This window comes from Siphateles boraxobius, unplaced genomic scaffold, assembly GCF_051911475.1.
Source record: "Siphateles boraxobius isolate OS27281-9 unplaced genomic scaffold, OSU_SipBor_1 9, whole genome shotgun sequence".
Lineage (NCBI taxonomy): Eukaryota > Metazoa > Chordata > Actinopteri > Cypriniformes > Leuciscidae > Siphateles > Siphateles boraxobius.
In genome coordinates, this window is record NW_027509219.1 from 391,737 (window position 1) to 418,806 (window position 27,070).

The window sequence follows — 27,070 nt, forward strand, 5'->3', positions numbered from 1 at the left end:
AAAAGCGGTTATTATGAAAAGCGCTGAGCTGAATATTTGTGCCATCTAGTGGTTTAGAAGAGAATAAAGTCAGATGTACTTTTCCCCCGGTGCGCCTTTAGCCCCGCTGTACTTTACTAGCAGTATTAGTGGAGTATTCGCCAGGCTGTACTGGTGTTGTTCACACTCTCCTCTCTTGTCATGTTTACAGAGCAGAACGGCTCTCTCTCAGTGGACTAGCACTGACACCGATGAGGACGACGACGATACGCTTACTTTTGTGTCCTTTTAATTGCTTTTTATAGATATTCACTTTGATTGTGTAATTTGCATCTAAATCTGAATAATATACAATGTTTAACTAGTTAGTGTGCAAAAAGTACTGTAAATATTGCTGTTTTATGATTGGGAATCTTGGTTTTATTCCTTCAGATGTTTTGTCCCACACCATCATCTGTCATTTTTCCTGAATAAAGTCTGTTTCCAAGTGCATTTTTCATCATTAACCCATTCCACACCCATCAATCACACTATGCATTGCGAAATAATTTTGCAGAAAGTACACTCTGCGCTGGAGCAGGGGTGTGTACTGTGACTTTAGTCTTCTAGAAAACATCGTGACTAAACCTTTGCTTACGTTTTGCATTGAATTAGAGTCTTTTTACTAGGGAAATTCTGGAAATTTTGCATTCTTGCATCCAGAACACGTTCACATAGGCAATGAGTGCACAGACACTCAACTAAAATATTGAAATGTATATAAAAAAAAATAGTGTGATATACAGTATGTAAGTAGATGGTGTTGAGGTTTTGTTTTCATCAGTTCTTCTCATTATACCCACTCCATCACCATATTTCAGCTCCTCAAATGTCGGAACATGATTCTAACACGTAAAAGATCACAGGATTGTGTTTTTTCATATATTAATTGATTTCTCCATTTGGTTTGTAGAGTATTGAAAATGGACGCTTTGCCAAGTACAGATACTTTGCTCATGCTAAGGTGAACGAATCAGATTTCCTGATGATCACTAAAAGGTAGGTGGATTTATTAAAAAACTAATTTTGCATGAGCAATATGTCACAAGAGCACATTTAGGCATACACAAGTACTGTTAAGCATGTCACCGTTGTTTTACTCAATTATTTGTACTCTCGGACATCTGTGTGTGAAAAGTGTCGAAGTTGATAATATATTGCTCAAACTCAGGGTCAGGAATCTCAACTAACACTTAACCCCAAATATTAAACATAGACATATAAAACTATCCCATATCCCCAAATAATAAAAATAGGCATATACAACTTTTCCATGTCCCCAAATATTAAAAATAGGCATATACAACTTTTTCATATCCCCAAATATTAAAAATAGGCATATACAACTTTTTCATATCCCCAAATATTAAAAATAGGCATATACAACTTTTCCATATCCCCAAATATTAAACACAGGCATATACAACTTTTCCATATCCCCAAATATTAAACACAGGCATATACAACTTTTCCATATCCCCAAATATTAAAAAAAGGCATATACAACTTTTCCATATCCCCAAATATTAAACACAGGCATATACAACTTTTCCATATCCCAAAATATTAAAGACAGGCATATAAAACTTTTCCATATCCCCAAATATTAAACACAGGCATATACAACTTTTTCATATCCCCAAATATTAAAAAAAGGCATATACAACTTTTCCATATCCCCAAATATTAAACACAGGCATATACAACTTTTCCATATCCCCAAATATTAAACACAGGCATATACAACTTTTCCATATCCCCAAATATTAAAAAAAGGCATATACAACTTTTCCATATCCCCAAATATTAAACACAGGCATATACAACTTTTCCATATCCCCAAATATTAAACACAGGCATATACAACTTTTTCATATCCCCAAATATTAAACACAGGCATATACAACTTTTCCATATCCCCAAATATTAAACACAGGCATATACAACTTTTCCATATCCCAAAATATAAAAAAAAGGCATATACAACTTTTCCATATCCCCAAATATTAAACACAGGCATATACAACTTTTTCATATCCCCAAATATTAAACACAGGCATATACAACTTTTCCATATCCCCAAATATTAAAGACAGGCATATACAACTTTTCCATATCCCCAAATATTAAACACAGGCATATACAACTTTTCCATATCCCCAAATATTAAAAAAAGGCATATACAACTTTTCCATATCCCCAAATATTAAACACAGGCATATACAACTTTTCCATATCCCCAAATATTAAACACAGGCATATACAACTTTTCCATATCCCCAAATATTAAACACAGGCATATACAACTTTTCCATATCCCCAAATATTAAAAAAAGGCATATACAACTTTTCCATATCCCCAAATATTAAACACAGGCATATACAACTTTTCCATATCCCAAAATATTAAAGACAGGCATATAAAACTTTTCCATATCCCCAAATATTAAACACAGGCATATACAACTTTTTCATATCCCCAAATATTAAAAAAAGGCATATACAACTTTTCCATATCCCCAAATATTAAACACAGGCATATACAACTTTTCCATATCCCCAAATATTAAACACAGGCATATACAACTTTTCCATATCCCCAAATATTAAAAAAAGGCATATACAACTTTTCCATATCCCCAAATATTAAAAATAGGCATATACAACTTTTTCATATCCCCAAATATTAAAAATAGGCATATACAACTTTTTCATATCCCCAAATATTAAAAATAGGCATATACAACTTTTCCATATCCCCAAATATTAAACACAGGCATATACAACTTTTCCATATCCCCAAATATTAAACACAGGCATATACAACTTTTCCATATCCCCAAATATTAAAAAAAGGCATATACAACTTTTCCATATCCCCAAATATTAAACACAGGCATATACAACTTTTCCATATCCCAAAATATTAAAGACAGGCATATAAAACTTTTCCATATCCCCAAATATTAAACACAGGCATATACAACTTTTTCATATCCCCAAATATTAAAAAAAGGCATATACAACTTTTCCATATCCCCAAATATTAAACACAGGCATATACAACTTTTCCATATCCCCAAATATTAAACACAGGCATATACAACTTTTCCATATCCCCAAATATTAAAAAAAGGCATATACAACTTTTCCATATCCCCAAATATTAAACACAGGCATATACAACTTTTCCATATCCCCAAATATTAAACACAGGCATATACAACTTTTTCATATCCCCAAATATTAAACACAGGCATATACAACTTTTCCATATCCCCAAATATTAAACACAGGCATATACAACTTTTCCATATCCCAAAATATAAAAAAAAGGCATATACAACTTTTCCATATCCCCAAATATTAAACACAGGCATATACAACTTTTTCATATCCCCAAATATTAAACACAGGCATATACAACTTTTCCATATCCCCAAATATTAAAGACAGGCATATACAACTTTTCCATATCCCCAAATATTAAACACAGGCATATACAACTTTTCCATATCCCCAAATATTAAAAAAAGGCATATACAACTTTTCCATATCCCCAAATATTAAACACAGGCATATACAACTTTTCCATATCCCCAAATATTAAACACAGGCATATACAACTTTTTCATATCCCCAAATATTAAACACAGGCATATACAACTTTTCCATATCCCCAAATATTAAACACAGGCATATACAACTTTTCCATATCCCCAAATATTAAACACAGGCATATACAACTTTTCCATATCCCCAAATATTAAAGACAGGCATATAAAACTTGTCCATATCCCCAAATATTAAAAAAAGGCATATACAACTTTTCCATATCAAAAAAAGGCATATACAACTTTTTCATATCCCCAAATATTAAAAACAGACATATAAAACATTCCCATATCCCCAAATATTAAAAATAGACATATAAAACATTCCCATATCCCCAAATATTACACTTAAGGTGATGATAAACAGAGCAATCTTGCCGAACGATTGTTTGACAGCAACATTGCTCAAAAAGTGGCCCTGTCAGCTTTAGATGCTTAAACTTGCCCCACATTGTACCAAATCATGTGTCATTTTGAGATTACGATTAATAAAACAGCAAATATTATCAGCCACCCAGAACATAGCACATATTTTCTTCCGACAATGTAAAAATATATGTAGTTGAATAATAAATGTGCTGCTCTATCATATTGAGTCAAGCTGTGTGTTGTTTCCCGCTCCTGATACAGTGTGTGTGTTTTCTCTCTCACAGAGGGATATTTTTCGTGACGAAGGGCACGTTTGGTCAGCTGACGTGCGAGTGGCAGTATCTCTTTGATGAGTTCACTAAAGCGCCCATGATCGTGGAGGGCAGGAGACTGCGGATAGAAGCAAAGGTACATCATCATTCACATAACACACTTTGATTTATGTGTATTTATACAACTGCTTTATTTACTTGATGGTTGTCACTGGTCTTATTGTGCACGTTATTTTATAGTATGCAATAACTATAATAACAAGGAACAAACCCTGAAACCAACCCTAAACATTACCATATCTCATATTAAGTCATTTTCTGATGATGTAAGGAAGGCCGTGTGGGCGGGGCATTAAAAGACTTTAAAGCATTAAGTCCCTTTGTAGTCAATAATTTTATCCCTTAAAACTCATCTTTGATCACCAAAATGACGAATTTAAAAAAAAAAATCCTCAAAAAAAATGTTTCCGTCATGCCTTAAAATAGCTTGACTGTAACTCGACACCCTTGCCTCATTTATTATAAGCCAGTTTTAGGAATATGCAAATGAGCCCCGCCTCCACTGACTCCCTCAGCTCAGAGATCCACTCGTTGACGATCACACGTTGATCTGATTGGTTACAAGGTAGTTTGTGACGTCAGAAACACCAGCGATTTCAAACCGTGTTTTTGAGACTGTCTTTGGTTCACTGCAGTTTTAAGGAGAAAATACTCAGCAATGGTGTCGACTTATGAATTTACACATGGTTTGTCTTAAAGCATATTAAAAACACCACATAGACACATAAACAACATTAAAAGCTGGATTTTCTCCACAGGAGGACTGTAAAAGTAAAAGCATGACATGTTTGATGCAAGTAAATATCTCCTGAACAAGGATTTATTTTGTTACGATGGAAACGTCATTTATCTTGTTCTGTTTTTTACAGGAGAGAGTCAAGTCAGTGTTTCATGCCAAAGAGTTTGGGAAGATCATCAATTTCAAAACCCCAGAACTAGCAAAGGTAGAGTTGCACATTTTTGCTCTAGAAGTCGGTTCATGAACCGTTATCTTAGTATTTAGTATTTACTTAGTATTTCGTAACTTATTTCATTTTAGATGGGAATGAAAACGAGGCTGTGAAGAATAGAATTACAGTGTATTCAATGGATTGTACTGTTGTTTAACAACATCGTTCAGCTGTTGAAATGTGTTTCTGAAAAAAAAAAAAAGACAGCCTTGTTTTCATCCACATTCAAATCAGTTTGGCGTCTAACCTAAATAATGTCTATGAGTGTTCAAGCAAAGATACTGGATGAAAACCTAATTTATGCACAGAAGCGTGTGATACTGATAGAGTCGATCCAAACTGAGGGAAAATTCATTTAGTGTGAGCATCACTTATAAGGGTTGCAAAATTCATAGTTGGAAACTTTCCATGGGAATTAACTGGAATATATGGGAATAAACTGGAAATTTGCAAAATTGCTGGTTAGCCTATAACAGAAAACTTAAATGTAGTTAGAAAACATCTTGTAACATAATCCTGGTTAAAACAACCATATTTAATGCAAATTCAGTTGGGTTAGTGTTACCCAAGCACCCTGGGTTATCACATGCACTCAGCGCACTACTTACTGCAGGGCTATTGAGGCCACACCCCTAAATCTGATGTCATTTTTAATGGGAATTTTATTTAAATTTTATTTTTTTAGTGGGGATCATAGGGAATATGTTTATTTTATTCAACATTCATGCTTTTTTGTTCAATGAAAGAATCAAACTCACAAATAAATCAAAGTCAAAAAAATAAAATACAATTTTAAATGTATTCGTTTGCATGCTTGTTGACCAAATAAAATGTTTATATTTGTTTGTATATGATACGATTATCCCACAATTCCAAATTAATTCCCTTTAATTCTCATATTAGTAACGTTGAGTTTCCAACTTGGAATATTTCCAAAATGCCCCAGCTTAACTTCCCACGGAAAGTTTCCGAAATTTTCCGCTCCTTTGCAACCCTAATCGCTTCGCACCACTCAATCAAAACTCTACAATTGAGTTTCATCACATTTAAGGTCATAAAAAGTCCAAAATAATATCGTAAATGGTATATCAGATGTCTTATTGATTATTTTAGGAGATTTTCAATCTTGGGAACTGAATTAAGGAATTGCAATAATTTCATAACCCTCTAGTGCTGTTCACGTGGAAAAATGACTAAACATTTTCAGTGAAAGTATATTTCAGTAGATAATGTTTTTTTATTTAATATAATGTATTTTTAGGGGAATTTATGATACTAAATTATATTTACGCATTCATAATTTATAAAGCATTCAAGATTTACGACAGTTTAAGTTTGGCCTCTTTTTAAAGACGACACTTATTGCTGAAGTGAAAAAAGTTTTAAAAAGTGAACTTTAAAAAGTTATAGAATTTATTTATTATGAAAAATGCACAAAAATACTATTTTTTATTTTTTTTATTTTTATGAAATATATATTTTCCAAAAACATGTTTTACTGTAAAACTGTGAGGAAATCAAAGCCATAAATCTAAACAAGCTGTGTTCCAAATTTGAGGTTGATATCTCAGAAAAATTTGCTTTCAGTGAGAATATGTTTGGCTGCAGTACCAAACGCTTCCACTGGAGGAAGTGTGTGTGTGTGTGTGTGCGTGTGTGTGTGTGTGCGTGTGTGTGTGTGTGTGTGTGTGTGTGTGTGTGTGTGTGTGTGTGTGTGTGTGTGTGTGTGTGTGTGTGTGTGTGTGTGTGTGTGTGTGTGTGTGTGTGTGTGTTCTCACAGAAAGTGCCAAAAGTTTTTACCATTCTGAAGTAAAAAAAAAACAAAAAACTAACATTTCTTTGGCGCTGCACGTTCAAAGTCAATACTGTGCATTTATGCCAAGCGATTGCTTGTGATCGACTGTTGATGAATTATAAAAATCTTTGTATTTAATGTTTGTATTGTAATAGGTTTTAGAAGATTGTAAGAGTGCATATTTTATCTACATATATAGACTTTTCAAAATAAAAGTCCCAGAAGATTTCAAGCTTGTTTATAATTAAAAGTATTATGCATATTTTTTCCCATGGTTATTATTGTTATTTGGTAATACTGTAAAATGTTAAATTAAATACAGTAAAATCATCTGTTTATTGTCTTTCAACAGAACATGAATCTCCATTAACCCCTCGCAAAATTTCCCCCTGTCAAATTTGACGCGTATTATATTAATATAAACAAGTATCGTTAAATCTCTCAAAAATATTTTGTACATATTTATGTTTTGTGGAAACCCGAGACATTTTGAACAAACTTAAGATGAAGTGTATATTCTTAATTTTAAACTCACCTGGGTCAAAAAAGACCCAGAAGGTACACCGGGGTTAAAGGGCTGTATTTCTTTCCACAAACGTTTTGTTTTGCCACGTGATTTTTGCATGTGAATGCGTGTGAATGTTTGTATCCATGCATCAGTTTAATGATGTGTTTCTGTCGTCCTCAGTGGGTTCTTGCCAGGCTGGAAGATGCCAGGGAGAGTCTGTCGAAGTAACCAGTTAAAGCTGCTGTGTGCCTTTATGCTGCTTTTGCAGTGTGCCATCTGACAATATACCCACAATGCAACGGTCATCCACTGAACACGGTAATGACTGTTAGACTGTGTGCTTGTGTTCGGATTACATTACATTGTATTTTCAGTCCTGACCCGCTGTCAAAGCTCAATCTGTCCAATCCCTAATTTGCAAAACTCATTTACATATTATGTCCTTTACAATGTGCCTCGACACGCAGTTCAGCGACTCGAACCACGTGCAAGTCTGACGTCTCTTAACAAAACTCACACTAAAGGAAGGTGTTGTTTTATAAATGTATCAATAAAGACCAATACACTGTATGCATATTAATTGTCTTTACATGTGGCGTTTAATCAAAAATGACCAGGAGTGTATGAAAATGGTAATCTCTTACTGTATGTACAGGAGAGCTGGGATGTTTTTAATGTGTGGCTTTGCATGAAATTTTATTTTGTTTCTCAGTGTCTATTTAATTGATTCTACAGCTCGTCTTAGTCAGCAGTAAACTCTATTCAGCAAGTGCTGACACACCTGTACAACTGTAACATTACACAAATATGCAACCTTTAATATTTATCTGTGGTCCATTTACTTAATGAATGTTGAATGATTTGACATTAAAGTCGACATGAAACTCTATTTATTGACCTGTAAATGATGTAAACCAATAGGCAAGCAGCTGTTCAGTCACTGTTTCAGGCTGCCTTTCTAAAATCTTGCCAATAGTTAATGCAGTGATTTAATGTTAATATAATAACGGTTACAGCAATAAAATCAAACAGTGGTAAGTTGATGGGATACATGAAGTTTCCAAGTGGCTCAAATAAATATTTCTGGGACAAAATGTGCATCTATTGCACATGAATCTATACTTTGATTCTACATTTTTATCATGCATATTTAGTTTCAATTGGAAATGCATGAAGTTAGGAAAATAAAATTGTGAGAATTGTGAATAGCATATCATGTTGACTTTAAAGGCATGAAATTTAATTTCCTTGTCATTTTTAATTGATCATGGATATTTAATAAATGTATTTTGAATTTTGACTTTTTTTATTGGAATTAATTGAGTAACAACATATGGCTGTATATCCTTGTTTAATAAATATTATCAAAGGAGATAAAGACATTACAGTTTAAAGGCACTTCAGGCATTCATTACAGCTTGAACGAGCTTTCAACCGCTAGTAAACGCACTGAGGTAAAGTAAAGAGTTTCACTACGACTGAGTTCAGTGGCTGTGTTTTATGAAATATGCATGTTAAGGATGAGAAATATCATTAACAAATGTAAAATCTGACACCAAATAAATGTCAGTAAATGCTTGTAAATTATTTTTTACAAATAATAAAATAAAACGATTTTCTACAAATGACCAATCATGATTCAGGCTTGTGTTAAAATAACTACATATAGCAACTTCAGAGCATGTATGCGTTACAAAAAAAAATCTAGAATAAGTTTTCACATTAACGTAAACTTTTCCCTCTACTGTGGCTTTAAAAGCTCTTATACAAGCAGTTTTCAAGACTTTGATCTATTTTACATCACATGCTTTGTAAACTCTTCTTGCATGAAGAACACAATGGCAGCATCTGTTGTCGATGTAATCTATCCATCTATTACACGACCTAAAGAAGGCTGATTCTTGTAATAGTGCATTAAGGCTTGTTTTCAGGAACCCAGTCCACATCTAATCCATTAGACATTCTCTTTCTCTACGTCCTCAGAACAATGTTAAGATAAAGTGAGCGCTAACTCTACTGGTTTTAAACCAGGTTGAACTCTTTGAGATTGTGTCTCAGGATGGTGTCTTTGACCGCGGCGAAGATCAGCCGGATGTTCTCCGTGTCCGTGGCACAAGTGAAGTGAGAGTAGATGGTTTTGTCTTTGTCTTCGTTCTCCTCCTGGTACATCTTGAGGATAAACTCCTGGGCTGACTTTGGATCATTTTGGGGGCCTGAAAAACAAAAGTAATCTGTGGGTCAATGATGTCATGCTTGGTTTTTTTTGTGATATCCATTTATTTAAGAATTCATTAAAAATGCAATGACTTGAATACAAATTTTCTGTGATTAGCATGTTTTTATTTCTGAATTAAAATTGATTTTTTTATATTTGAAAATGTCAGGGTGGTTAAAGGCCTGAATCTCTTCAAATTATATTATCATATTATATGTAATATATTAAAAACATTTTCAAAAGATAAAAAAGAAAAACGTTACATACATTTTAAGAACTATACTGTATATAGAACTATATATATATATATATATATGGGTTTAAAACATAGTTCAAAATGTATAATATGTTCAAAATAAAAACTACATTTAAAGAACTATATATATATACACATACTGTCTATATATATACATAGTTTGAGGCTAGTTCTGGCTGTAAAATATTATGAGGCACAACTTTGTTGAAACTTGATACTTATGACTGAATCATGTATGATATTAATGAAAAATATATTTACTTCATGGTTACACCACTTAAAAAAAAGGTATAAAATGTTCAAAACCATATGAAATCATCATGAGACAAATAGTCTCTATGTTTTAAACTAGATTTATGGACAACTTTATATGAAAATGATCCATACATTAATAATCTTGCAGTTTATCTTTAACAAAATATCTGATTGGAGATGATTCATTATTCCTGCCATAAGAGCAATCACATGATGAGACTCCCGGGCTGCGTCCGAAATCACACACTTCTCTACTATATAGACTATGTGACAAAATAATTATGTCTGAACTCACAGGTCTCATAAAAGAGTCCCGGATGATCTACTACTCCCGCTGAGATTCTGAAGTGTGTATTTGATGGACACTTTAATATCCCATGAGGCTACGGGAGAGGATTTATGAATGACACTGTGCTGATAGGTCACATGATAATGACAACAGATTACATTCATAATATATATAACATACTTTTTTAGCGCTCATGAAGTAAGTACATAAAATAAGTACTATAGAATGAGTACTATAGCATGTAAACTGCTATCAACGACTCACCTGTGAATTCTGGGAAGTATGTGGCCAGGTGAGAGTGAACGATCTTCTCCGTCAGGATGTCTGTCTTATTAAGAAAGAGAATCACAGACGACTGCTGGAACCAAGGATAAGTGATGATGGTTTTAAACAAAGCTTTACTCTCCTCCATGCGGTTCTGGGACACAGAAAACACAGGTGAGCATGCAGTCAGTTAGAGAACGAGAGAACAGTGGACCTCAGCGTGAGCCTGACCTCATTGTCACATTCAGCGAGGACCTGATCGTACTCGCTCAGCGCCACCAGGAAGATGATGGAGGTGACGTTCTCAAAGCAGTGAATCCACTTCCTGCGCTCTGACCTCTGACCCCCGACATCCACCATCCTGATGAGGTCAGCAGCAGCAATGAGCATTTCAGCAATTAAACATGACATAGATAAAGCTGTTCCGTTATTACATACATATGCAATGCAAACCAGAAGGGTTCCCTTTCATAGGTTTTATATTACAAATATTTGAAAACTTCCGCCGACAAATTAAAATGGCAGTTTGGATTTTATAAACACTACGCAAAAATACCTCGAGTCAGTTCACTAGTGTAACAGCGCAGCGCTTCTGTTGTTGTACGTCACACGCATCACCCCCATGACCAGTGTCGGCCAATACTGAGCCTACATGTGACGTACAACAACAGAAGCTTACGCTGTTACACTAGTGAACTGACTCGAGGCCCACAGAGAAGGAAATGAATAGTTTTAATAAAGTTGTTATTTTTGTTTGTTTTTGCGCACAAAAAGTATTCTCGCCGCTTGATAAACTTAAGATTGAGCCACTGTAGTCACTTGGAGTATTTTAACGATGTCTTTAATAACTTTTCGGGGAACAAGTGTCAATCCCTTAGAAGCCTATGAAGGAGTGATCCAGCTCTCAGATTTAATCAAAAATATCTTAATTCATGTCTCGAAGATGAACGAAGGTCTTACAGGGTTGAACAACATGAGGGAGAGTAATTACTGACAAAATTTTCATTTTTGGGTGAACTATCCCTTTAATTAATAAATTAACCTGATTAATAAAATCTTGCCCTGAGTATTGTGGATTTTGATCAAGTTGGATGTACAGCAGAATTAATTTTCCTGTGCTGATGCTGATGCATGGCAAAACCCTGATGTGGTATATTAAGAGAGTCACCTGAAGATGACGTTCTCCAGGTCGAAGGGATACTCGATGATTCCTGTAGTGGGAACCCTGACTCTCAGGATATCCTGCTCTGTGGGAACATACGCAGCATCTGAAATCCGATCCAGATCACTCAGGTAGCTGTTATACGGGACGAAAACACAAAAACTGTGGTCAAGTCATGGCCAGAGCTGATCAAAGTGGCACACAGAGAGTTTTACATCATAATACCACACACACACACACACACACACACACATTCTAGATGTTTAGAGAAATGCAGGTGATTCAATTAAACACACTTCTAATACTTGTGTAAAAGAAGTACACTAAATGTTTTGAATGCACACTTAGTGCTTAGTACACTTAGGAGTAGTGTACTTCACATCTTAAAAGTATATTTTTAAACAAACTGTACACTGTAAAACCTAACACTCTAAGTCACTAAACGAAATGAGTTCAATAAAGTTCATTTCACTCAATAAAAAATGTTATATTAACTCAAAAACTCAGAACTTAACTCAAAACTTAAAAAGAATAAGTTATTAATAACCTATTTGTTATAGCCGGAAATAAAATAAAAGGCTGAAATAAAAGGCCACTTAAGTGTACTTACTGTATAGAAGACACACTTTTATGACTATGTTTAACACACTTAAGTAGACTTAAAAAGTGCACTTTGAAATAAGGTCAAATTATAAGTGTTTCCTTAAAGTAATCATTGTTTTAAAGGTGCAGTGTGTGACTTTTGGCGACATCTAGCGGTTCGGTTGCGAGTTTACATTAAGGGCTCAGCCCACTGCTCACCCCTCCCTTTCAAAGAAGCTACGGTGGCTAAAAGGGGACAAACATCGTCGTCTGAGACAGCAGAGAATAGCCAGAGTAAACCAAGTTTCTGTACCACAGTCCATTATAAACCACATCATGGATAAAGTTTACAAAGCCATAGTCAGGTGAGGATCAAGGGTCTTAATACGTAATATAATAATAGTAATTAGTTGATTGTCTCACGAACGTAACCAGCACATTTCTCCCCACATAGCAAACCCATAATACAGCGAGGGAGAAGAACCACATGAAACTATGCAACTGTTTATTTTTTCTAACAGGGTAGTAAAAGTTTAGCTGGCTAATATGAGCTGTTACTGTGGCTGAGCTGGTTAAAGCGTTAAGCCTTGTTTATACTGGACGCGTCCGCATGAGCCCAAAGGTGCGTGCGGCAAAAATAACGTGATTGTAACAGCGCGCGCGCCTCCGCATCCCCTAGCACCATTTACTACACACAATAGGCTATTTTCTCTGATTTTGGAAACTCGATCGACTTAAAATGCTTCCAAGATCGACGGGTTGGTGATTCCTGTAACTGTTTTACGGTCAATGACTAGAGTACTAATCAGCTGTCTCACGAACGTATCCAGCACATTTATCCCCACATAGCAAAGTCATAACACAGCGAGGGAGAAGAATTAAGTTACATGAAACAATCCAACTACATATTTACACCACTGACAAGGGAAAAGTCACTACTCACGGTGTTTATGGCTAGCTTCTTCTAGCTTTCTGCGGCTTCTCTTTCAAGGTAGTGACGAAACGCGCTCTGTAACGCTGTTTGTTCGCTGTCGGCTACGGTAGAAACATGACGTCACAATATGGCGACCTTCATAGAAGGGGATTCCCGCGCCTATGTAGATATAAATGTCTCACTCTAAGGTAATAAAAACATTATGGTTTATTAAGTAAGTTCTTTATACACCACTGAACACATAGTTATGGATGTCATACTGCATTTCTGTTAATAGATACTCAAAATCTTTACACATTGCACCTTTAATAATATTTTGCTGTGCTTTACAGAATTACGCTTATTTTGATGTGTTGACTTACAAACTAAAGCACCTGTAAAGCACTTAATTATAATTTTAACTGTATAACTATTTATTTGATATTACATTGAAAGTTCATATATTTTAAATGCACGGAATTGTTAAACTGCACTTAAAATGTAACTTGTGTAAATAACAACTGTGTAATAAATATATTTAATACATTGACACACAAGTTTCAATAGAAATGTCATTAAAGTGTCATTTAAATTACCATAGCTGCTTGTCAGTACATTTGGTAGTACATTTTAACATTTTAACATTTAAAGTACTTAAGTAAACCTCCTTAGTTCAACTAAGTGCATTTAATATAAATTTAAACTATAATACATTTCAATTAATTGCAAATTGCACGCAATTAAGTGTCAGAAAACATTACATTCAGTTCAAACTTAAAGTATATTCTTTTCCATAATAAGCATTATTTCTAGTGTCTGCAGAGCTCGCAGTAACATTTATGACCAAATAACAAACGTATGTCAAAAACACAGAGATTATAGTTTTAATTGGTTCACAATTACAAGACTGACTATTTGGCAGAGTCAGTAAGCTGATACTCTCGACGGCGGTCGTAGCATTCCTGAATCCCAGAGTCATTCCATAGACTTCGGATGGCGTTCACTTGGTTCTCATCCAAACTCATGATCTTATCCACCTCAGTATCATTCACCAATGTAGCATGAGCCTGTAGAGACAAGCACAGCCAATCAGGATTCACCACCAACTCCCAGGGGACCAATGAGAGTGTCCGGTCAAGAAACCCAGTGCATAAAACAGCCAATTAATGAGTCAAGTGGAGCAGAGCATATAAACAGGAAGTAATACAGGTGAATATAAAAAGCATGATATCAAAGTTAAACAAACTCAAATTCGTTCATTAAATACGCAATGACCCAAATGAATTCCTGATGTTTTTAAGCCTCCTTCAAACAAGATAAATATATTGAGAAGCAAAATTGCATTAGATAATAGATAGAAACATATATTTTGTCTTGTTTCACTAGCAGATTTTTAGGAGTCCTGGCAGAGAAGATTGTGAGCATTATTTTTCAGATTTAAAAACTGCAAACCAAAAAGATTTGTCAGGATGGTGTCTGACGCGACCCACGTGCACAAATCTGTTCAACACTAGGTGGCGCAATAATAAGTACATTTATATTTGAGTGGTTATCCATGTTAAATTTTCTAGAAAAAAAAGACAATTGTGACATCATTTACTCAACCTCATGCAATTCCAAACTGCATTCTAAATCCTTGTTCCATGGAACACAAAATAAAATATTTTGAACAATGTTTCAACAGTTTTTGTCCAGACAATGAAACTCAATGGGGTCCAAAACAACAATGGACTCTGTTGACTATCTTTTTCTTTTTTTGTTGTTTCACTGAAGAAAGAAAGTCATACAGTTTTAGAGAAACATGAGGGTGAGTAAATGATTACTGATAAATAAATGTTCATTTTTGGGTGCATTATCCCTTTAAAGTCCCCCTGTGGTGAAAATCAAGCTTGTAATGTTGTTTATATGTCTATGTGGTGTTTTTAATATGTTTTAAGACAAACCATGTGTAAATTCATAAGTCGACAGCATTGCTGAGTATTTTCTCCTTAAAACTGCAGTTTACCAAAGACAGTCTCAAAAACACGGTTTGAAATCGCTGGTGTTTCTGACGTCACAAACTACCTTGTAACCAATCAGATCAACGTGTGATCGTCAACGAGAGGATCTGAGTGGAGGCGGGGCTCATTTGTTTATTCATAGAACCGCAAATACTTAATGAGGCAAGGGTGTCGAGTTACAGTCAACCTATTTTAAGGCATGAAGAATTTTTTTTCAAAGAAAAAACTTTTAGATGTGTACTTTTGGTGATCAATGGTGAGTTTTAAGGGATAAAATTATTGCCTATTGATAAAATTATTAAAGTTTATAATTAAACTTCCTACTTTAACCCTTGGGATGTGTGGACATCAGAGCACGCCTAAAAACTGATCAAGAAAGCTTCAAATTGATCAGAATGTTCTTTCTCCACTCTTCAGATTTGTGTGTGTGTGTGTGTGTGTGTGTGTGTGTGTGTGTGTGTGTGTGTGTGTGTGTGTGTGTGTGTGTGTGTGTGTGTGTGTGTGTGTGTGTGTGTGTGTGTGTGTGTGTGTGTGAGTGTGTGTGTGAGTGTGTGTGTGTGTGTGTGTGTGTGTGTTACCTGGTTCTCTGGTTTAGCATAAGCGATCTTGATCATGTCCATCGCTCTGACCATGGACTGCATGGCGCTGATCACGTTCTGATGGACGAGTTTAATGAAGCCCTTCTTATCTTCATCAGTATAACCCGAGCCATGAATGATCCTCATCTGTTTGATGAATGTACTCTTGCCACTCTCACCTGTGCCTACAAAAGAGAAAAGACAAATAAATCATTTTGTTTCTAAACTAAAAAATACAACTGTATTACCATGTTTTTGGACAAACTACCATGTAAGCTGCCATGTAAATGATCAAAATACCATTGTACATCTTTGTAAGAGTGAAGGTCTTTCAGTTCTAATCTACAAACTATAATTAGTCATAAAAAAGTTTCAAACAGTTTGTACTGGCTGAAAGAAAATAAGTACTTTTATTCTGCAAGGACAAATTAGATTGAACAAGTTTTGTAACATTTACAATGTTACAAAAACTGTTTTCAACATTGATAATAATCAGAAATGTTTCTTGAGCATCAAATCACCATATCAGAATGATTTCTGAAGGATCATGTGACACTGAAGACTGGACTAATGATGCTGAAAATAAGAATAAATTATAATTCACAATATATTCACATAGAAAACATCTACCGGTATTTTAAATTGTAATAATATTTTATAATATTACTGTTTTTAGTATATTTTTGATCAAATAAATGCAGCCTTGGTGAGAATAAGAGACTTCTGTCAAAAAACTGACCGCAAACTTATGAACGGTATATAAAAATGTGGGTCATTTTGAAATTATTACCATCAGTTAATAACTAATATCAGTATCAATAATGCTATACCAATTCCAGAATCCACAAATGAATATAGACCACTATAATAATTAAACTTCAATGCATTCTTTAATAAATGAGCAACTATAATGACTTTGCTTTTGTGGCTTTGATTAATAACACAAATGGTTGGATTGAATCTGGCCGCTTCTCATTTGTATATTTTCCTCAGAGATGAACAAAAGGTAAATCTGTTTAGTGTTTGGCTACTGTAGCGACATGACTGAGATGATTATGTTCGACACACTGAATGTGTGTCTTGCCAGAGTTGTGTTTATATTCTCCAGCTGCTGTGTCTTTACTCAGGACAGCAGTACGATGCAAATCTGAGGATCATTTCAAATAGTGTCATGTTACAGTGAGGAGAGGGAAATATAAGTGCAGCCTGGGTTATTATCGCTAACTAAAAACATTAAAAACAAAAAACATTAAAAAAAAAAGCTAAAATAAAATTACTAATTTTATTTCACCTAGTTGCAAAGTTTCAGTCCTTCCAGAAAAATGCAGAGTTTTTTTTGTGATTGTTGCTGGCAAAAATCCTTGAATATGCGGCACGTTTTCTTAAAAAATGCAGGATATTTATGCAATTTTATGCGATGAAATTGCGGGAACTTGCAAAAATTACGGTTTGATGAAAAAGAGAAAAAAAAAGGTATTCACCCAACACCCTGTTCTCACTAGGCCACTACCTTAATGTAAAGAGTCATTTCTTATTACTTCCTATGATAAGCAAGCATAACACATCACAGAAAGTGCTGGAATATTTAAGTTCATCTTGTTTTATTTCAGACCTTAATAAACACATGGCTCAAACTTACAAGACATTGATGAGTCAAACAAGTTCTGTAGCTTTACAAAAGCGATATGCTACAACTTCTGTAAAAATGAAAATAAATAAAATATAAAAAAATAAAATGTGTGCTTCTTGTTTTACAGCTTTTCGATGACGTTCACGTCGCGTAATTACGACACTTCATAGCGTTCCCATGGCAACAGGGATGCTCTTGTGTGAAGGAAACGCAACATTTTTCAACTTTCTGCTAAGATTATGTGACTTTTTAGCAACGAAAATCCGAAGATTATGAAATCATGCAAGCCCCGCATATTTTGCGCGGAAATCGGCAATTTATGCGGCGAGAGTGTGGCGTATTTGAAAAAATGCGCCCCCCCCGCTTAAAAATGCGGACTTTGGCTGATTATTCATTGAATCATGCGATCGCATAATCACGTTTTTCTGGAGGGACTACATTTCTCATTTTCATTTAGTGTTAAAACTAAATAAACTGGAAATATTTTTGAGAAACGGCAAAAACAAACAACAAAATTATTAAAACTTTAACTAAGATTAAAGTGAAAACAGAATTTTTAAATATTAACAAAAACAAACATATATATATCAATATATGTATATCAATGATAATGCATGATAAACTAATTCTAAACTCCCAAAAGGCAAGACTAGGCAACACTGGCTCAACCAATGGTGTGAGTTGGGGGCGTGGCCATTTGTTTTTCCAACCAATGGAAGATGGGGGTGTGTTCTGCAAGTCTGTTGGGTGAAATTACAGTCTAGATTTAAAAAGGACCTATTATGTCTTGATTTCGTGTTTAGGGTTTACTAGAATACTTGAATGTTGAACATATTTGACATTACTCCAGCAACCCTTTTCCCAGGCTGTGTTTAAGTTGCCATCTTCGCTCTATCTCGTTCATTTGGATGTACTTCATTGCTTTCAAGTACCCACTACTGGCGAAACCCTTTCAAATGTGTGCACTAAGCCCCTGATCTGCTATAGAGCTGATTTATTATTTACAGTTTTTTTTCCCTTATTAATCTGTTTTACGCACCATTCAGGCCTGTATTTATGCTTGGGCTGTTGGAGGAAATCTAAAACAATTGCAACGAAAATGTGTAACAACTATAACTTTGTAAAACAGTCAGGCTTTGGTAGCTAGTACAAGTATTAAGCGGTTTAATGTCAAAATAACTCCAATATCATGTGTGCGATCTGTTGTGACATCACAATCATGGTGCATTGTGGTCTATGGATCTAAGTGTACATATTGAGTAGACTCACTCTCTATGTCAAATTTGAGGGATCGAGAGTCAGTCCAAATAAACATCCCCCGCAAACTTGACGAAGTTGAGTACACTCCAAATGGCGGTGGGGATTCCTTAGGGAAGTGCTTAGGGAAGTTACCAGTGTAAGTCTAAAAGTGGAGTTACACAAAGCCCCAGTCTGTCAGTAACGCTCTGTGTACTTCCTGTCTCTATGAAGCTCCTCCTTCTGAAAAGCACACTGTGCTCTAATTGGTCGGCTGGATCAGTGTGTTGTGATTGGTCGAGTGCTTCGAGTGTGTTTGGGAAATGTCGCGCACCTTACCATAACCACCAGTTTAACACACTACTAACTAACTCAACCAGGCCCCGCCCCTTTATTCTGCGTATGAATTATTTAAATGAGGAATATTGTGACGTGTTCGTTCCCTGAAGAAACTCAAGACTACAATGGAGTTATTTCAGGAGTTCAGAAACACTGACACTGATATAGAGAATAGCTAGAACTTTGCAGAGTTTTTTAAAGGTGCAATGTGTAAACATTTTGAGTATCTATTAACAGAAATGCAGTATGACATCCATAACTATGTGTTCAGTGGTGTATAAAGAACTTACTTAATAAACCATAATGTTTTTATTACCTTAGAGTGAGACATTTATATCTACATAGGCGCGGGAATCCCCTTCTATGAAGGTCGCCATATTGTGACGTCATGTTTCTACCGTAGCCGACAGCGAACAAACAGCGTTACAGAGCGCGTTTCGTCACTACCTTGAAAGAGAAGCCGCAGAAAGCTAGAAGCTAGCCATAAACACCGTGAGTAGTGACTTTTCCCTTGTCAGTGGTGTAAATATGTAGTTGGATTGTTTCATGTAACTTAATTCTTCTCCCTCGCTGTGTTATGGCTTTGCTATGTGGGGATAAATGTGCTGGTTACGTTCGTGAGACAGCTGATTAGTACTCTTGTCATTGACCGTAAAACAGTTACAGGAATCACCAACCCGTCGATCTTGGAAGCATTTTAAGTCAATCGAGTTTCCAAAATCAGAGAAAAAAAGCCTATTGTGTGTAGTAAATGGTGTCTAGGGGATGCGGAGGCGCGCGCGCTGTTACAATCACGTTATTTTTGCCGCACGCACCTTTGGGCTCATGCGGACGCGTCGAGTATAAACAAGGCTTAACGCTTTAACCAGCTCAGCCACAGTAACAGCTCATATTAGCCAGCTAAACTTTTACTACCCTGTTAGAAAAAATATACAGTTGCATAGTTTCATGTGGTTCTTCTCCCTTGCTGTATTATGGGTTTGCTATGTGGGGAGAAATGTGCTGGTTACGTTCGTGAGACAATCAACTAATTACTATTATTATATTACGTATTAAGACCCTTGATCCTCACCGGACTATGGCTTTGTAAACTTTATCCATGATGTGGTTTATAATGGACTGTGGTACAGAAACTTGGTTTACTCTGGCTATTCTCTGCTGTCTCAGACGACGATGTTTGTCCCCTTTTAGCCACCTTAGCTTCTTCGAAAGGGAGGGGTGAGCGGTGGGCTGAGCCCTTAGTGTAAACTCGCAACCGAACCGCTAGATGTCGCCAAAAGCTACACACTGCACCTTTAATGCTCAAACAGCAACATTACACACTAAAGATAGATGAACATGTAAAATAACATAATAGGCCATCTTTAAATTAACAAATGCAAAATGGTGATTACATTTTTTTTTATTCTCTCTCTTTCTCTCTCTCAGTTCAAAATGTCAAACATGAAATAACAATGTATATTTGTGGAAAGTAATGATGAACAAATTGCAGTTGTTTCACCCGGCAGACAGAAAGGACAGAGGGGTGATAGATAGAGACGGTGTGTGTGTTTCAGTGAGTTTTGTTTAAAGTGTCGTGTGGCAGAATATCTGTCTTGCCCTGGGCCAATAAACAATCCCTGAGTGCACTGAGAGTCTCCACACTAAAGCCATTCTTCAAGCATACTTCAAACCTCACTACGCACTCACTTACTAATAATATTTTATTTTTGAGAGTTGCGGCATTACGGTTTGACTACATAAAGACTCAAAATATACAGTGTATGTATATTCCCAGGTCAGATTTAGGCTAAATTGAGACTTAAAGACAAAGACACTCAGCAGAGCATTAACTCTCTAATGCATACTTCTTCAACATGCGTTCATGCTTTCTGCAGTCTGACGATAAGGCGTGATATAAATGAATAAGAATAAGTTGTGTTTTCTGCTCGCCGGCGGCTGATGTTTGACACTTTTACAGCTGTCTGAGAGAAGTTCACTTTCTAGACGCTGAAGGTTTGTGTTACTTCTGCAGTGTAATGACTATATAAATCAGACATTACATAGCGCTCAGTAATCATTCAGAGTTCATATTTCTTGCAGTTTTACCAGCTTCATTACACATATTTCTTCAACGATGATTCCAAGTTTTTTAGAGCAAAAATACATCTTGAATTATTTACCAGCCATTTAACAGAAACATAAGGCTTTCATTTCTAAAATTAAAGTGAAAACATAAAAATGAAATGAGAATATTAACAAAAACTATAACGGCATATCAATGATAATGCATGCTAAATAATGCATGATAAACTCAGACACAGCAACACTGGCTCAACCAATGGTGTGAGTTGGGGGGCGTGGCCATTTGTTTTTCCACCCAATGGAAGATGGGTGTGTGTTCTGCAAGTTGGTTTGGTGAAATTACAAAGTAATTTAGTATATCAATAATAATGCATACTTATAGCTTCAGGCATGTTAAAATAAAGCTCGATTTTAGTTTGCATCCAAATGCGAGTTAAAACCGTCTTTGCCGATTGATACAGTAACAATTACATTTATAATTTTAAATGACAATAAAATCTAAGAAATTCAAACGTTCTGCAACTGAAGAAAAGCTCCTATACTTTTATGCCTTTTACTGAATTTTGTATTGAGCAATAAAGCAAGGTTTTTTACTGCTCTTTTTTATTATATTTTGTTTGCCATAAGGTAAATCTACAATACTTAATGAAATGATACAAATTTGTCTGGCAAAAGGTGTGGCAAAAAGTTCATTTTGGGTCCTGCTTTAAAATTTGACATGAAAATGGGCCGTTCTCCATTCAACCATTCTCCAGTTTGCATGAATTAGAGTCTCGAGAAAGTCGTAGTGACATTGCGATGCTTTACACAAATGAAAATGAGCAGATTTGAATGATTTCACTTCGAAACCAAGAGTCCTGAGATTTATCGGCTTTATAATAATGTTCAATGGAAAAGGGCAGAAATGCATTTCACCATGAAGTCTATAGGAGTTTACAATTCATGTGATTAAAGATTATGTTTTTGAAATCTTGATTGTAATAATAATTAGTAAACAATCACAGAGTGACTCGTGTCAAAAGTCATGTTGTTCACTTTCACATGTAGAAATGACAAAATAATTATCAATATAAACAGGACAACAGTTTGAAATAGATTTACATTTTTTTATTTTTAAGGCTGCATTTATTTGATAAAAATTGTAAAATATTATGACAATTTACTTACAGTTTTTGCTGCGTTATATTTTTGTAGAAACCATGATAAAAGTTTGGGGCAAGTAAGATACAAAAAGAAAGAAATTAATGCTTGTATTCAATAATGATGCAATAAACTGATGCATAAAAACATTTACATGTATATAAAAAAAGATTTCCATATCAAATAAATGCTATTCTTTTGAACTTTCCTTTTCATCAAATAATCCTTAAAACATGTATCATGGTTTCAACAAAAATATTAAGCATTCATACACTGATAATAATAAGAACCGTTATTAATAATTGAGTACCAATAATAATTAGTAATAGCTGAGCAGCCAATCAGAATGACTTCTGAAGGATCATGTGACACTGAAGACTGGCGTAATGATGCTGAAAATTCAGCTTTGATCACAAGAATAAATTACATTTTACAATATATTCACATAGAAAACTGTTATTTTAAATTGCAATAATATTTCACAATATTAGTGTTTTTACTGTACTTTTAATCAAATAAACACAGCCTTTGTTTAATCTTAATTATTCCAAACATACACTATTAAATCTACTTTTTGATTTCCAAACTATTGTTTTTGGAGTAGTATCTGTTAATGACACGATTGTGTTTTATATTACTGTACTGTCATTCCCCAAAGAACAAAGTCTTTCTAATAAAATATGGGTAACACTTTACAATAAGGTTCACTATGTAACTACATTAATTAGCATGAACTAATACTCCACTTATGCACCATTTATTAATATTTGTTAATGTTAATTTCAACATTTACTAATACTTGATTAAAATCTTGTTAACGTTAGTTAATGCACTGTGAACTAACATGAACAAACAATGAACAGCTGTATTTTTATTAACTAACATTAACACAGATTAATAAATACAGTAACAAATGTATTGCTCATGGTTAGTTCATCTTAGTTAATACATTAACTAATGTTAACTAATGAACCTTATTGTAAAGTGTTGCCAAAATATGTTTATAAAGACTTGAATTGTAAAGTACTGGTCACACCTAAAAGCACTTGACTTTTGTACACAAAACACACACGCTTGTGACATCCCAATGCAAATGTTATGTTTTACATAATAAAACCCACGGTCATACAATAGACTCATGTTTGACATGTAAAGGAAACTCAATGCTCACCGGTAACAGTAAACGCGAGTGTGTTGTGTGTGTGATGCTTGTTTTGAGCTTTCGTGGGGTCTGTCTCAAGGGCCGAGCTCTTAATGTGGTCAGTGTCGTAATGAATCTACCGGGAGACAGGTTCAGCTCACACACTCTGCACAGGTGCGCATCAATGAAACGCTGTTACAATTATAAATGACATGCATGACAAAACACAACAGCCATTTCTCCGTGTGATCGTGCCTTTGGAAATGAGTGTGTTGAGGGAGGCAGTGCTGTTGAGGAAAGTTTCTGTAGAGTTCACTGCGGGTTCTGCTTTGCATGCTTTTGCATAGCGAGACCAGAGACAGTGTCTGTGCGGCCAGGAACTGCTGTGTAAAACGGTGTCGCAGCAGCTAAACACACACACACACACACACACACACAGACACACACCTCTTTCTATAAATCTAGACAGGCACAGACCCCTCAAAACACCAAACTATGTGTAGGGTGACCACCATCAAACAAACCAAATGTGGGACGATTATAAGTTTGTGTGGGACATGTTACCAACACTAAAACATAACCTGAAACTGTTATATAATGTTTATCTAACTTAATAAAAACATTTGTATTCTGCCTTTGCGACAATGCAAAGCGGGACGGGTGCTCACACTAACTATGTGTCATAAGCAGACAAATGCTGCAAGAGCTTTTTTGAGACGTTTTTGCTCAATGATTGACTTTTAATGTCGGTGTCGCAGTCATTTTGGTTATGCATGTCCTTGTGAAAAAGAAGTAGGCCTACACTTTAGCATACTGAACCTAATGCTTTCTCAGACTTAATTGCATGTTATTTACAATTAAATGACAACGTATTATAGTTTAAATTCATATTAAATGCAATTAGTTAAACTCAAGAGTGTTTTTTGACCCATTTCGGCAGGATACATCTGTATATGTAATTTCATAATTACTACTATTGTCTTTGAAATATGGTTAAAGTGTACTGACAAGCAACTAAACTAATATTTAATGTCATTTCTATTGAAACTTGTATGTCATGCATTTGTAATTACACATTTGTAATGATAAAGTTGCCATTTAGCTCATTTAAAATATATTAACTTTCAATGTATATTGAATAATACTTTCTTTAAAGCACAGCAAAAGATTATCAATTAAAATGTACTTTGAAGTAAAATGTTTAATTTGACATTATTACAAAGTGCCATTTTAAACGCGTACATAAGTGTGTTAAGATATAGCTATAAAAGTGTGCTCTCTTTAAGTACACTTAAGTGGCATTTTATTTCGGTAGTATTATATTATCTGAAAGTACAGTACAGTTTTTAATAGACTTCTAAGGTTTGAAGTACACTACAAGTGCACATTCAATACAGTTAACCCTCTAGTCCTTTTCAGTTCAATTTTACGTTTTGTTTTAATTTTTTACTTCATCAGAATTGTATAAACTTGAAAAGATTTTGGCACTTACTGTGTGAACACACTAACACACACACACACACACACACACACACACACACACACACACACACACACACACACACACACACTAGAAATGAATGGGAGGCGAATTTCCTCTAGTGGAAGTGTTCGGTACTGCGCACAAACTTATTCTCACTGAAAGCTCATTTTTTGAGATATCAGACTCAAATTTGGAGCACAACTTAAGATTTATGGCTTTGATTTTCTCACAGTTTTAGAGTAAAACTTTTTTGGAAAAATATTTCATATAAAAATGTAGGCAACAATAGGTGTAAAATTGTATAACTTTTTTCAAGTTCACTTTTTAAAACTTTTTGAAACTTCAGCAACTATCTGCCAAGTGTCTTCTTTAAAAAGAGACCAAACGTATATATGTGCTCCAAAACATTCAAGAATTATTACAGTTTAGGATAGAAATTCATTTTCAGGTCCATGCTCAAAAAGTGTGGATTATAACTATTGCATAAATATAATTTGGCACCATAAAATCACCTAAAAATACAAATAAATATTAAAAATAAATATTAATATTAACAAAATAACTAGGCCTATATGTCTATCTATTAGTAAAGCGTCTTTTTCTTATCTTTCTCACATTGTTATATGATATTGCACGTGTCACTCACCCAGGAGCAGCAGCTTGAGTTCTCTCCGGGAGTCTTTCTTGTCTTTCCTCAGTTGTTTGTCGATCTCCTGGTTTATCCTCTGCCTTTCCTTCTCGTCCGCAGACATGCAGCATCCAGCCATGATTCTCTCTCTCTCTCTCTCTCTCTCTCGATGATCTTCAGCACACTATAGTACAGCTTTAGTTAGATGTAGGCTATTTTCTTCTCCTTTGCTCCACACCACAGTCTGAGAGTTCATGAATGGGCTCCTCCTTTAAAAGTCCACTGAACATAATCTCCAGCTGTGTAGCAGAATTTGTGTCTGGATGTCCAGAAGTGCAGAAGTGCTCCTCATCTGAATCAGTCCTGATGAAGGAATGGCAGAGCTGGGCAGACACGCACGCGACAGCTACAGAACGCGCTCTGTGGAGCGTGCGCGCGCACTGACTCTTCTCCTGCGCGTGACAGTGATGATGATGTTGATGGGCATCTGCTGTCACTCACACCTGGCCTCCACCCTTCACCTGCACCAAAAAAAAAAAAAAAGACCCTTCACCTGCACCAATAGGGAAGTAGGATGCCACCGTACTTTCCAGGTAATCTAATCTCTTCAAATAGGCTACAGAATGACTAAGTAACTTAGTAAATAAATAAATACGTTTTTAATCGTTTCATTATGATGTTTGGTGCATAAGAATCATATGAAAAGATTTTTTTTAAATATATCAAATTAACTATATTAGCCTATATTTAGTGCTGTCAAACCGATTAATCGCAATTAATCGCATCTAAAATAAATATAAAAATATATTGTTTTATTAAATAAATATTCAAATATAATTCGAAATCTAATTCATTCTCTTGATCAAATATGAATTGTATATGTAGGCTATACACGCACGCATGCACACACACACGCAAGCAAGCACGCACACACACACACACACACAAAACAGCACTCAATTATATTATTGGCCATATTATATTATATTATATTATATTATGATGCTTAAAAAGACTTATGGTCACTAGGTCTGTTTATTTGATTAAAAAAAAACAAAGCAAAAACATTAATATTATTTTTATATTATAACAATTTAAAATATATTTTAAATTATATTATTATTTTTCCACCTGAGATTGTCACCACTAACCTACGACCAGATATTGTTTTGTGGTCTGGATCAGCACGCATTGTTCAACTGATAGAGTTAACAGTGCCATGGGAGGATGCGGTAGATGAGGCATATGAGAGGAAGAAACTGCGGTATGCTCATCTGGCCACTGAAGCAGAACAGCGAGGATGGAGAGT

General features: G+C 35.0%; 3 protein-coding genes across 5 annotated transcripts in view; 1 reads left to right on the forward strand and 2 right to left on the reverse strand.

Moving 5' to 3' along the window:
- vps13a (vacuolar protein sorting 13 homolog A) overlaps nucleotides 1-9,218 on the forward strand; it is a 95,311-nt gene extending 86,093 nt beyond the window's left edge. For 2 of the 3 annotated variants that reach the window (XM_077223658.1, XM_077223659.1), the window contains 4 exons: nucleotides 932-1,017; nucleotides 4,286-4,409; nucleotides 5,203-5,277; nucleotides 7,767-9,218. In XM_077223658.1, the coding sequence (XP_077079773.1) occupies nucleotides 932-1,017; nucleotides 4,286-4,409; nucleotides 5,203-5,277; nucleotides 7,767-7,814 (333 nt within the window). In that variant the 3' untranslated portion in view covers nucleotides 7,815-9,218. Of the gene's footprint in view, nucleotides 1-190; nucleotides 472-931; nucleotides 1,018-4,285; nucleotides 4,410-5,202; nucleotides 5,278-7,766 lie in introns of those variants that run through there. The other variant, XM_077223660.1, reaches the window with a different exon arrangement.
- The window catches only part of phyhip (phytanoyl-CoA 2-hydroxylase interacting protein), a 277,032-nt gene that overhangs the window by 177,289 nt on the left and 72,673 nt on the right, over nucleotides 1-27,070 (reverse strand). The window lies entirely within an intron of this gene.
- On the reverse strand, nucleotides 8,921-26,227 carry gna14a (guanine nucleotide binding protein (G protein), alpha 14a). Its single transcript, XM_077223712.1, has 7 exons — nucleotides 25,780-26,227; nucleotides 16,101-16,285; nucleotides 14,435-14,589; nucleotides 12,034-12,162; nucleotides 11,097-11,226; nucleotides 10,866-11,019; nucleotides 8,921-9,799 (listed from the first exon to the last, which is right to left on the reverse strand). The coding sequence occupies exons 1-7, from the start codon at nucleotides 25,898-25,900 to the stop codon at nucleotides 9,609-9,611; spliced, it is 1,065 nt and encodes a 354-aa protein (XP_077079827.1). The 5' UTR covers nucleotides 25,901-26,227; the 3' UTR covers nucleotides 8,921-9,608.